A 13477-nucleotide genomic window follows, 5' to 3' on the forward strand; every position below is an offset into this window, starting at 1 on the left:
AATCTCATCTCTTAGGAGGTTATTTTTTGTTTAAACAAAACAACTTTTCATATGTATTTACTCGAAAAATAATTTTTTATTCTGAAGCAGTCTAATCTACATATTTTGTCGAATTCATTGTTTTATTATCGATATGGTACTAATATGTACTTCAATATTCGTAATTGATTACCTGAGGCAATACTTCTGTGTTGACAACCATGGTGTGTAGAGGCAAATCTTGCATCGCATCTGAAGTGCCCGATGCCAAGTCTTTGATGGCCTGGATCAGCGTCCTACAAACATGACAGGATATAATTATTATCGTCCCTAAACAGTTTTACTTTTACAAAATTACTTTAGACAAAATAATTTAGTCAAGTAGCATCAAAAATAAAAGTGACTTTAGCAACAGATCACATTTTTAAACATATTATATAATCAACAGGTCTTTATAGCCGATGCCTTTGCAAAATGAGTGTTTACTGGCCCAACATACATTCCAAACTATTTCTTTTGACAATGCTGCAATAACGTTGCGTTCCATCCACAGATCAATCGCTGTAAATGAATCTGGACAAGATATGTATGTACATAGACACATAAGTGAATTTGCTAGTTATTCAAAGGAGTTGTTAAAAAACATTTGTGTGGTAAAGGTTACTATAACATAAATGACTTTTCTTAATGATACCACAGTAGTTTTTTGACTTTAAATAAGTGATGTAACATTCTATTTTGAATAAAAATATTTGAATTTGAATACATACTTCCACGGGATTTTAACCATATATAGAGGCCATCGAAAGCAAAACTGGCAGAGGATTGTCAAATGACAGAACCATTGGTGAGCTATAGCTGGAGTGATATAATGCTCAAGACTGATTGGGATGTAGATGTACTGTGCGTAAATAATACTTAATAAAAGTCAAAACTTAGTTTTTTTATCAATTAATAGTCTCTGCACCTGATGTTCTGTAAATACGGTCGCCTAGGCCTTTGATGCGATGGCCTCTGGAATGCAAAGCCATTGCCAGAATCAGACTGGGGTGTGTTAAAATACCTTCACTCAGAGCAGAGGATGTGCCCTGCCTAAATCTTCTGAGGATCCTACAACTATTAAAAGTAATAGGTTTTGAGGATATAATTTAAATCTCGGCACAATAAGGGGCACACGGTTCCAAGTTATTAGCCTCGATTTTTCCAAATCTCATCTAGACGTAGGGAATCGAGGGCAGGCGTGCTAGAATAAACAGGGGGCACAATATACCTAGAATTTTCTTCGACATCTTAATCCTCTTAATTATATTAATAATAAGGTCTTTGATTGTGCATGGCACAATACGCTTCTCTCAAACTTCCATACAGGTCACTGTTAACCGTTATTGCTTGAACCCAAAGTCCTACACTGTTACTCCTAAATGTATGGCAGTGACTAAGACGAAATGTTGGATACTTCTGGTTTTGATTTAAAAAAAAAATATTTGTCATATATACCAGACACACCAACAACAATCTAAATGGTCTCTCACTTGTAACTGAAGTTGTCCTTGATGCACACCTTCTCGAGTACCACTCGTATCTGTGACCTTGACAGCTGCAGTCCCAGGCTCATGAATAAGATTTGCAAATCCTTCTTGGTGATGGTTCCTCCGCGAGCAGTATCAAAGTACACCAGGGAAAGCAGGAGGTACGGGTCTGGCGGCAGTTCCACTCCCTTGCTGCGGCGGCGTGGCGAACTACTGCGGTCGTCATCGCTGTGAGGATCCTATCAACACAACAAATCGTTTATTTAATATCATTAGTAGTAGCAAAATGATTAGGGTTCCGTAACCAAATGGCAAAAAACGGAACCCTTATGGATTCGTCGTGTCTGTCTGTCCGTCCGTATGTCACAGCCACTTTTCCGAAACTGTAAGAACTACTCAAAAATTTTATTTGATCAAACCCATACGAATGACCCCCGTATATATATAAATACTAGCTGACCCGGCAAACATTGTTTTGCCATATAAAGTATAATTCACGCAATAGTTTTATAAGTAATAAAATATAGCCTATATTATAGCCTGTACATCATTTTGTTCTATTGTCAATAGTTTTTGCAGTGCACGCAAAAATAGGTTTTCGATTTTACACCTTGTGTTACAAAATAGCAATTTTATTACGGATCTCTAATTTCGAAAAAAAAACATAGCCTATAGCCTTCCTCGATAAATGGACTACCCAACACTGAAAGAATCATTCAAATCGGACCAGTAGTAGCAGAGATTAGCGCGTTCAAACAAACAAACAAACACTGCAGCTTTATAATATTATAGTATAGATATACTAGCTGACCCAGCAAACGTTGTATTGCCGATATTTAAATTGCGATACAAAAGTAACTGTTGATCGTAGATTGGTGAAAATTTGAAGTTGTATGTATTTCTTAATGCTGACTCATAATCAAACAAATTTAAAAAAGAAGTCAAAAAATTAAAAAACAAATCGTGTGGATCACCCTTAACATTTAGGGGGATGAAAAATAGATGTTGTCCGATTCCCAGACCTACCCAATATTTTATATATTAGATATATATATATATAAACCCATACGAGTCTGATCATTTGAAGCGCTTTCTATGAATACGTTTTCAAAAATGATATTGAGGTTTCTAATATGATTTTTTGATTTTGGGTTCGTAGCAATATATCCAGCTTTCATCAACAATGACGATGTCATATACAGCATTTGAGTCACCGCGTTGAACTTATCTAACATTTGGCGACACCAGTTCATGCGAAGGTGTTTCTGGTCGTCGGTTAAAGTATGGGGAACCCATCCATTCGTCGCACTGCACTCACGCGGATCATTAAGATTGCTACGTCCACGCTTAAACTCGTTAAACCAATTGTAAATAGTGGCACGAGATGGGGCTTCATTAAGAAATGCTAATCGCAGCCTATCATAGCTTTGTTGTTGAGTAAGCCCACAACGAAAGCCATAATAAATCATTGACCGGGAATTTTCTCGCGTTAGGTTCATTTTCACGTGTAACAAGAGTTTTAGATTTGCCGCCAATTCACAAAAACAAATGAAAAATGAATGCAAAATACTACATTAGGTTACCAAAGAGTTCTTAAATTGAAATTCAAAAAAAGTTTTCATTAGCAATGTTTCTAACTAGCCAGTTCTAAACATTTTCAGTGTTACCCACGTACGTCATAAATCGAAAATCGCCATTTACTTTTCATTAAATCAACTTAAATAAAAAATAGATATTATTAAAACATTTTTTTATTTTTTTTAACAAAAACTTTTATTATGTTATTTACTGCTACGGAACTCTTCATGGGCGAGTCCGACTCAGCCGCTTTTTTATATATAGTAAATTATCTTATGAATTGCTATAAAAATATTATACAACATTGTGTATACTAAATAATTAAAATATAGTGATGAAATAAATACTAAACACAAACAGGACACCGGTTATATTTTGACCTTTCTTTTCTCCTGCCGTTATTACGTCCCTTAGTCGGCACATTTTACGAATTATACGTTTAATTGCTTGCCACAAGTTTTGCTGTATGAGAAATAAGGAAAAATTAAATACCTTTATATCGCGACGCCGAGACTCACGCCTGTCATCCTTTTTATCTTTTTCCTCTTTCTTATCTTCTTTCTTTTCCTTATCATCTTTCTTGTCTTTGTCGTCTTTCTTATCTTTTTCATCTTTCTTCTCCTTGTCATCTTTCTTTTCATCCTTTTTCTCTGCGCCCTCTGCAATGCTTTTCTCTTCTACTTTCTCGGGCAGTGTGTACAAAGTTTTGTAAATGTAAAATCCAAAGTCACGCATAAGCATTTCATTGAATAGCTCGGCGAAAACAAACAACTACAAAAAATATACAATGAATTCCACAAAAGTGAATTAGTCTGGATATCCTACAGAATGAACTCCACACATGCTCCACAGATTACAACCAGCTCCTTAAACCAATCAAGTTAAATAATGAATAAATAGAAAACTTATTTTTATGAGTATCCATTTAATAGGAGAACAATAATCCCCACAGTCGCCAGAGTGCTCTATTTTGGACAGCTCCATGGCTTTTATGGCGACCAATGGGTGCCCGGGATGAAAGTTGATAACTTGATCAGTATAACAAATGGGATATTCTGCACTTTATTCACCTTGTTTCTAGTAGTAATATCGTTGTAGCAGAATAGATATCACAAACAAATGCATAACATAGTATATTTTATTTAGGTATTAATAGATAATATTACTAGCTGATGCCCGCGACTTCATCCTCGATAAAGGGTTTTTAAAAATAATAAGCAAGTTTGGAATTGAAGATCTCATGTCATATTCAGTTATGTTCAGGTTCCCGTTTTCGCTCCCGTCCCCAACATATGAATCTTATTTCGATGAATATTGCTATGGAAAACTAAACCTACTATAACGGTATAGTTATAGCTCATCGACATGAATTTCACTTTTTCGAGGGAACCATAGATTTTACTGGGAAAAAATGTAGCTTATGTTCTTTCCCAAGCTCTATTCTATCACTGTACCCATCAAAATCGGTTCAGTAGCTCCGGCTTAAAAGTGTAACGAACGCAACGTACATCCACATTTATAATATTAGTAGGGACGACACAATCTCAACAGAATGTGATAAATAAAATATAAATAAGATTGATAACCTCAAAGCTGTGTTCCTTATTGTCCGTGATGCGGTAGTCAAGCAGCAAAGACAAGGTAGCTACACTGCAGGCAAACTTCCCATTCTTAGCTGTAACTGACGGGTGGACCACAATATGAGGAGAGCTCGGCATCTCATAATGAGATTTTAAAGTCTGCTTCTCTTTTTCCAACTGAAAACAACACATGTTTAATCGTTATTTTGAGAGCACATATTTAAAAATATTGACAATCAAATTCTGGATGGCATGTTTTCAAATTCAAATATTTCTTATCAAAATAGGATTCATAATCACTTATCAAACGTCAAAAATTATGAATGGGTGGTCCATTTAAAATGGACTGCCTCAGGCCTGAGAAGAACGGACGCAAGAAACTCAGCGGGTTTCTTTTATTTTCAAAATATGGTTTACAACGTAATATCGTACAATAAACATTTATAATTAATGAACCTGAGGGTGTCCGTTTAATTTCCAGTCCGTTGTATCATTAAGAAAATCGTTTATGCTATAATAACCTCTCCCACACAAACGTTTTTTAACAATTCCTTTAAATTTCGTAACACATATGTTTTGTACATTTTCTGGGATCATATTGTAGAAGCATATACATCGCTCAATAAAAGACATACTCGACTTAACCGAGTAGTAGGCATAACAAGTTTATGTTTGTTCTTCACCTTTCATTTCGTTTCCTCCTAAAGACACAGCAATATAGTGCAACTTATTGTTTTTTTCTGTTCAGACTTTATAGTCAAATTTCGAAGCTCCGACACTTCGTCTTCTAATGCGATTTTAAATCACTTATTGAAACGGCCGGAACGTTCCTGTGATTCCTCTGGTGTTGCAGAAGAATGTGGGCGGCGGTGATCATTCAACACCATGTAGACTTTTTCGTTCTCCTAGGGACCATTCCATGTGTGAATGTGGCCTTGAGGAAGGTACTCTTGAACATATTTTTATCTATTGCCCTAAATTGTCAATTCCTTTATATGACCTTCTACCGAAGGATATCCCTCGCCCCATCAACATCCCTTCCTTCTTACTTTATGCCATTCCCCTCTCATAAAGATTCTTTACAAATTAATCTCCCGCAATAATATTAAATTGTAATTTCTATCCTCCATACTTTCTACGCTTCTATTAGGCACATATTCCCACTTACATTCACACATTTCTCCCTTAAACTTAGATTAGATACTAACAAGGTAGTTAATATTATGGGTGTTTATTACTAACTGTACTAACTAACTCTTGTTGCCTATTCTTCAGTTCACAAAAAAACCCACAGCTATATCAACCGATCATTTCCTAAAACATGTTAAAAACATAAAAAAATAGCCTTAAAACCAATTCAACAATTACCTTTTTCTTAGCTTCTTCAATTTCTTTCTCAGTCAGCACTTTCTTTTTCTCTTCCTTTTTAACTTCGCTTTTTTGTGGTTCAGTTATGTTAGATTTCTCTTCAGTTTGTTTTGTCTCTGCCTTTGTGTTGCCATCATTATTTTTATTTTCATCATTTACTTCATCATTAACTTCCTTTTTAGTGTCTTCCTTGCCTTCACTACATTTTTCTTGGTCACTTTCATCATCAGCCACTTCCATCACATCATCATTGTTACTTTCTTGCTCTTCTGCTTTGATAAGTTTTGATAAACGTGATACTAATTGAGCTCGTAGTCCTAAAAGATTTCAATAATAATTTATATCAAGTATAACTTTACACAAATAACGAGTTGAACGAGACATATACAAGATTTATCATCGGTACGTCACTGGAACAGGTTGACTCAGCGGAAGAGCACTCGCACGGAACGCAAGTGGTCGCGGGTTCGAGATCTGCATCTTCAGAACTGGGTGCTGATTGATAATAATAATTACCCTGTCAATGAAAATAACCTAATTCTTATGAGTCATATCACAAATTTTAACAAAAAAATTACGGACCAAGTCTTGATTTATACAGCAGTAGAGATAGGTGTCGCATGTAAATAGATGCATTTGTAAAACGCTCACACTGAAGTAATCTAGCTAAAGGACATCAAATAGTAAATCCTAAAAAAACAATCCTACATTAAAAATACAAAACATAATAACGACAATTTTTTTTGTGTAAATAATCCAAATTTATTATTTTTAAGATTAGAAAGAGCGACATCTCAAATCAATTTCGTAATATGAAAATATTAGGGTTGAGCATGTTATCAACTGTAAAGTAGATCCTGTAAAGTGTAGACGAAGCCGCAACCTGAGAGTTGAACTTGTATGTCTTGACATACAAGATTTATCAACGATAAGTAACGCGAACGGTTGGCTCAGTGGAAAGAGCGCTCGCACGGAACGCGAGAGGTCACGAATTCGAGTCCCGCATCGTTCATAATTGTTTTTTTTTTCAAATTTTATTCGTAAACAGATTGTGTAGATTGTTTCCTTCCATTATCTATAACCCTTACTGCAATGGTAATTAAAATAGCAATATATGAAATTAGATAAACGAACCTGTTATTTTCACAGCTATACTAGGCTCAAACATCGCTGACTATCAGAATAATCATTGTAGGGACAATAGGGACAACATTCTGATACAGATATCACATTTTTATAAATTAATATATTGGTATAAATTATTTGTAGTTTTTTAGTAAATATATTGCTTATGTCCGGCTTATTCGGAAGCATGAAGTTTAGTTACTGGTTAGGCTGTGTGGACATTCGAAAACCTTCAGTATAACCGATATACTCGGTTTAAAAACTACATTTAGTTCATTGGTAAGCATTTAGCATATGTTTGGTTTATTCTCAGGTACATAACTTTACACCATGTTTACTTGTAAGTCAATAGTTTGGAAACATTTGTAAGTTATGGCGTTCCGACAAAAAGCATTGATATAATCAAATTAGGTAATAAACGGAGATAGTTAAGATTACTGATGAATTTTTATATTGTTTCTAACCTTTGCAGCTAACATTTCTTGCTCGCAGCTCCTGCCTCAGTTGATCAACCTTGATTGTTCTCAAGTCTATTTTAGAGTAATGTGTCGGTTCTGGTGCCTCTTCTTCATCATCATTCTCATCAATTGTTATCGTACTATCATCAGCATCTTTTATATCCTAAAAAGTGTTAATCATTACAATACAACAGTTTGCAACATATATAAAATTTCACAATGGGAGGATATTTAATATTGATTAAATTTAATTTGAAATATATACATTTTTATATAAATTTAAAGAGAGAGAATTCTATCCAAATTTAAGAGAGATATATTCAGTTTAAATGTTGTACGATTTAAAAATATTTGGCGGTACAACTGATGCGCGTCATTGACACGACGTCCCATAAGCGCAGCCCCGGAGACCAGTTGAGGCAGCTAGGCAGCAGGATACAAAACCAAACAAAAACTGGGAACAAACAATTTGGGATTTCTCCGCGTCGCCGTCCAATGCCGGTGTCTCGGCCGTCGCTGCCGCTTCCGGAGCTCCACTGTCGCTGGAATTATTTTCTTCTCCGTCGAGTTGCTTCAGCGCGAGCTCGCAGGCTGCCTTATATCGGTCCGCGACGGTCTTCCACTCGAGGCTCGTGGGCAGCACGGACCACACGTCGGGCAGGAACAAGACCACACACTCTAGTCTCGACTTGTCCTCGCGCCAGTAGTAAAACTCCACCATTCGGTACCTGCGCGGTTAATGAGGTTATAATAGACTGGTACTCACTCACAGCTCCCAGCACGGACACACATCCTGTACGCGAAAGTTAACTGCATTTGGTTCGCTGTTACATCACTCTGCGTCCGATACTGTCAGCAAGCAGTGGGCAATAGCCCCATACATCTCACATATTGAATGTGTGTTGTACCATGATTTAAAAACAAAAGTTTCTTCATGTAATTATTGCATTAGTGAATGGTCATTATGAATTGAACTTGAAAATATATTGAGACTGATATAGTTAGGTGAAGAAACGTTTGATTTCAATGTTAGGATTAAGGCACATACAGCGTTACACCCAGTTTCTTTCCAACATGAAAAAATATATACTCACCATTGAGTACAGCTAGAAAGATCAATTCCTGTTAAAGCTTTGCATGTTCTTATCGCTGTCTTTACGAGGACTCCAGGATCAGTGTCAGGATTTTCACCGTCCAATGATGGACTCCAAGGGCCACCGATAGCAAAATTTTCACCACCCTTCCCTTTTTGACCTACTAGAAATTTAACCAATCTTGTAGGGTGGAGGGGATTTTTACTGCTATTGCTGCGTTTATCCTTTTCATCCTGCTTTGTCAGACCACACTTCTGGTAAAGTGATTCCAATGTTGGCATGCCAATAAGCATAACCTAAAAACATTTATAAGGTTGTAGTAGTGAAAAAAATGTGTGTATTTATAAAGCACTTTTTCTTAAAAGGTATTCCCAAGTCGTAATGTTAAATCGAAAAATTGGTATCAACAGATTTATGAGAGAAAAAACATAGACAAAAAAGAACCCACCAAAATTTATAACCATTGACAAATTTTGTTGGATCCACAACTTTATTCATAAATTCACTAGTCCGCAGGATGACAAAATATTTGAATCGTTTTTTTTTTATTGCTGATTCTTCAAATAACAAATACAAATAAGTGTTATTAAGATTACATTAAGTGATAATAAATGAACGCATTTTTATTTATAACCGAATCGATGGCTAGACTAGGCGATTGGTTGAGTTTTTTAAAATAAATTTAAATGATTTTGTTAAAATAAATGACTTTTATTGCTTGTTGACCAAAAAAGTGCTCTCACTAAAGCTCAAATTCAAATATATTTATTCAAAATAGGATGTGACTTCACTTATTGAAATTCATAAACTATCACCCATTCCAAAATGAATGCCTCAGACCTGAGAAAAACGGGCGCAACAAACTCAGCGGGCTTTTTTTTTATAGAAAAAATATGTTTACAAGGTAATATAGTACAATTAAACTTATTATTTAATAGCCTGAGGGCGGTCACTCCATTTCCAATCTGTGGTATCATTAAGAAAGTCATTTATGTTATTGTAACCTTTACCACACAAACGTTTTGTAACAATTCTTTTGAATAATGTAATACTTTTGTTTTGAACATTTTCTGGGGTCTTGTTGCAACAGCATATACATCGCCCCACAAAAGACTTAGCCGAGTAGTAGGAATTATAAGTTTGTGTGTTCCTGGTGTTAACATTATGGTTATGACAGTTTCTAGCAAATTCACTTATATGCCTATGAGCATACATTACATTATCAAGAATATAACACATGCAATCTCTGTTCATCGCTAATTCGTGGATGTAGTCCTGAATATCTCAAATTATTACTATGAAACATGTAAATTTTAGTAAAACAATAACCCCCTTATTCATAATAGTCTGCTAACTTAAAGCATTGCTACTTCTCACTCTGTTTTCTTCTATTGACCTAAGTCAGAATGAGAAAAAACACTCCTTAGAGGCTGTTTTAAGTTAGCAGACAATGGTCAATAATGATGAACAAGGGGGTTAGACAAGAACAAATAAAGTTGATTATAAAAACATAAACACTATAAACAAAACCAATTGTTTTAAACAAGTCAATGTTTAGAGAGCTCTGAACTTATAGGGTTAAAGAAATTAGCATTATTCTTAACCATACAGAAAGTAACATTATTGTACCTTTGCTGAAAATCTATAATCTGCATCTGGAGGTTCAAAGACGGCTGTGTTTTCATTGGGGTTTGTGACTTCTTTACTCATAATATGGTATTGGCATGGATTATTCAAGGAAAATGGAGCCTGTGGTGGGAAAGTCTCGCCCCACTTAACATGAACTTTGAAAAAATCTGAAGGTATATAAAGATTATTATATCTTTGTGATATCGCTGGCACATCCATTTTTTGTCTGAAAATAATGTAAAAGTATTATTTTTATAAACTTCATGCATGTCTCCGTTTTAAATTTGTTTATGAAATTAAGGGACAAGACGAGTAGTACGTTCAGCTGGTGGTAATTGATACGCCCTGCCCATTACAATTCAGTACCATATAGGATTCTTGAATAACCCAAAAATTCAGAGCGGCTACAATTGCGCTCGTCAATTTGAGACATAAGATGTTAAGTCTCATTTTCCAGTAATTTCACAAGCTACGCCGCCCTTCAGACCGAAACACAATAATGCTTAAACATAGTAATGTTTGCAAAGTTTGTTTGTGAAGCAGTAGCTTCACGGCAGAATAAGGCGCCGTTGTGGTACCGATAATCTAGCCGGCATCCGGGGCAAAAGAAGCCTCCCACTGGTAAAGCATATTTTTTATTCATTCCATTTATGCTATAATAATGCATATTTTTATATCTGTGTTGTTATTCGTTAATAATAAGTAAAATATACTTGAAAAAATTATAAAATCGACATGATTTTTAACCTAATACAAATTTAGAAACTACATAAATATATCAGAAATTCCTGACCTCAATAAGGTTTAGTAAAATTGCACTAATGTATAAGTCTCCAACACTTTTGGCTGAATAACTATTGTTCTATTTCAGTATTACCGACTCTTAAGTGTTAAACATCCAATGCTGGTCAGGAAGCTATGCCACTATGGAAAAGTGTGTGAATGGCAGGAGGTCTTCTGGGACTAATCTGAATATGGGGTATCACCAGTGTCTATTCTTGAACCATTCCTCTTCCTTATATAATTTAACGATCTACCAAACCTCATAGAAAAAAAAATTGTGTGTGTACAAAGTACACATGTCAGAAATGAAACCTGAACCTCTAAACTGCATATAAAGTCCTGGTACATGTTGCTAGGATGACACATGATTTCAACCGCTATGAAAGACATTACTAACACCACTACCATATTTATGTTCTCCTGGTATAAGGCGTGCGTATGACATAAGAATATATTAAAGTATACCTACTCGGATCATACATAAAAATAAAATAGTATGCATATTTCTGTCTCATTCTTTGCCGGCTTCATCCTACACATTTTTACCTGTCGTTTTTTCCGTTGCATCCGTTGGTTTGAAATCCCAACAATTTTAAAGAAGTTTCACTTCAAAAATGATGACGAAGTAAACAAGGTTCTTCCTGTTAACTGACATAGATACGACCCACATAGTTATTCTCATAGTATAGAGACCAATTTTGAATTAAAAGCAAGAAAACCTTTGTTTCCGCTTATTTGGAATTAATGAAAAATATAAATTAGTTTAATGTGATTGTGTTTATACTAATCATAACACAACCTTTTTGAAGTCATACAGAACTCCCATTTTATATAATAACATGTTAGCAAAACTATTTATAAATGTACATAATTTTGATTACTTACATATCAAGAGGTATCCTCGGTACTCTGACAACATACTTGATAGGTGATGCTTGGTGTATGACTGGACGTTTACGAGGGGGCGAATCACGTCGACTGCGACTATCGCGACGGTCGCGTGAGCGAGATCGGCTTCTTGTCCGAGATCTTTTCTATAACCAATCATACATGCTATGTTTACAAAATACTCTGTTTCTTTAGGAATGCTCTATTAAGAACAGATAGAACTTTTGATTGTGAGAATTCGTCATAAGTGTATTTGCACAAAAACAAATACACTAGGTATTTCTAGACATATTATATGCTGTACGCTCATAAAGTTATGTACTTATCAGGGAATTGACGGAGTTTGTGATATTCTCCAATATTGTAAATGTCAACATATTGTGTAGAGATAAAAAATTTGAATTATTTAAAATTCTTTACTTTGAATATGTTTTAAATATATGTAAGAGGTGGCAAGCGGGCAAAGGTTCACATGATGGGAAGTAGTGAGGTGACCCTCATGGACAACTGCCAAACCAGGGATGACGACAGATCTGCTGCTGGGTAATTATATCAGCTATTGTCTATATGAACTGGAGGGTGGACTTATTAGCATCAAATTAATAAAGAAATTTATCAAGAGCAAACTCTTTGATGGTATGGAAAATGATGATGGTTTCAAAATTTTTAAACATTGATGTAAGGAAATATTGTCTAAATATTTTTATTCAAAGTAAGATTTAGATCACTTATTGAATGTTAAACTTTAACAATCATTCGAAAATATATGCCTCAAAACTAAGAAGAACCGGCACAAAAATGATACAAAAATTTGAACTCCGAAACACACTTTCTTACCCACCTAGATTTGTTCATCTCTGTGGATGTGTGTAAATGTCAAAGTAGCTACAGCCACACCAAATTGAACAAAAGTTTGGTTTTAATTCAATAAACTTAATAGTTTTAACTACAAACAACTTTGTAATAAATTAAATTTGGAAAAATAAATAACAATACAATTCCTCACTCCATGCAATCCCTCATTAAACTATTCGCCTAGTAGCCTTTAAAAACACCTGTCTGCAATTCAAATGACAATGTAGTAACACAACAACTCTCTTTTCAAAAAACCTAAACAAAATACTAATATTAATATTAGTTTTGAATAATCCTCGAGATGAAGATGTAGAATTTATTGATAATACTCACAAGACTCTGATATCCTCATAGCCAAATCAAAAATGGAAGAATTAATGTGAATTCATGGGAAGCATGAAAGCAGCTACAACAACATTGATACAAAAGGTGAAGGACTATTCCATCTGGATCCCTTCAATATTCAGACTCTCTCTTCTGGACATCCTGCATCAGTCATAAGGCTCACACATCCAAAGTTACAAAAAATAACTCATGTAATGAGTTACTGTCTTTTTTAACGCAAATCTGATTAATATGTGTCACTGACAGTCTCCTGTGCAGGGCTTGCA

General features: G+C 35.0%; 1 protein-coding gene across 2 annotated transcripts in view; it reads right to left on the minus strand.

The window, feature by feature from the left end:
* Positions 1–13477, minus strand: part of LOC126964960 (cell division cycle and apoptosis regulator protein 1-like) — a 29711-nt gene that overhangs the window by 14243 nt on the left and 1991 nt on the right. The window contains exons 2-11 of one of the 2 annotated variants that reach the window (XM_050808316.1): positions 12009–12157; positions 10341–10566; positions 8712–9007; positions 8084–8345; positions 7624–7780; positions 6035–6351; positions 4673–4843; positions 3579–3857; positions 1512–1747; positions 173–275 (exon numbers count right to left, since the gene is read on the minus strand). In XM_050808316.1, coding sequence (XP_050664273.1) covers positions 173–275; positions 1512–1747; positions 3579–3857; positions 4673–4843; positions 6035–6351; positions 7624–7780; positions 8084–8345; positions 8712–9007; positions 10341–10566; positions 12009–12157 — 2196 coding nt within the window. Of the gene's footprint in view, positions 1–172; positions 276–1511; positions 1748–3578; positions 3858–4672; positions 4844–6034; positions 6352–7623; positions 7781–8083; positions 8346–8711; positions 9008–10340; positions 10567–12008; positions 12158–13477 lie in introns of those variants that run through there. The other variant, XM_050808317.1, reaches the window with a different exon arrangement.

The sequence above is a fragment of the Leptidea sinapis genome, chromosome 6 (assembly GCF_905404315.1).
Source record: "Leptidea sinapis chromosome 6, ilLepSina1.1, whole genome shotgun sequence".
In the NCBI taxonomy this organism is placed as follows: Eukaryota; Metazoa; Arthropoda; class Insecta; order Lepidoptera; family Pieridae; genus Leptidea; species Leptidea sinapis.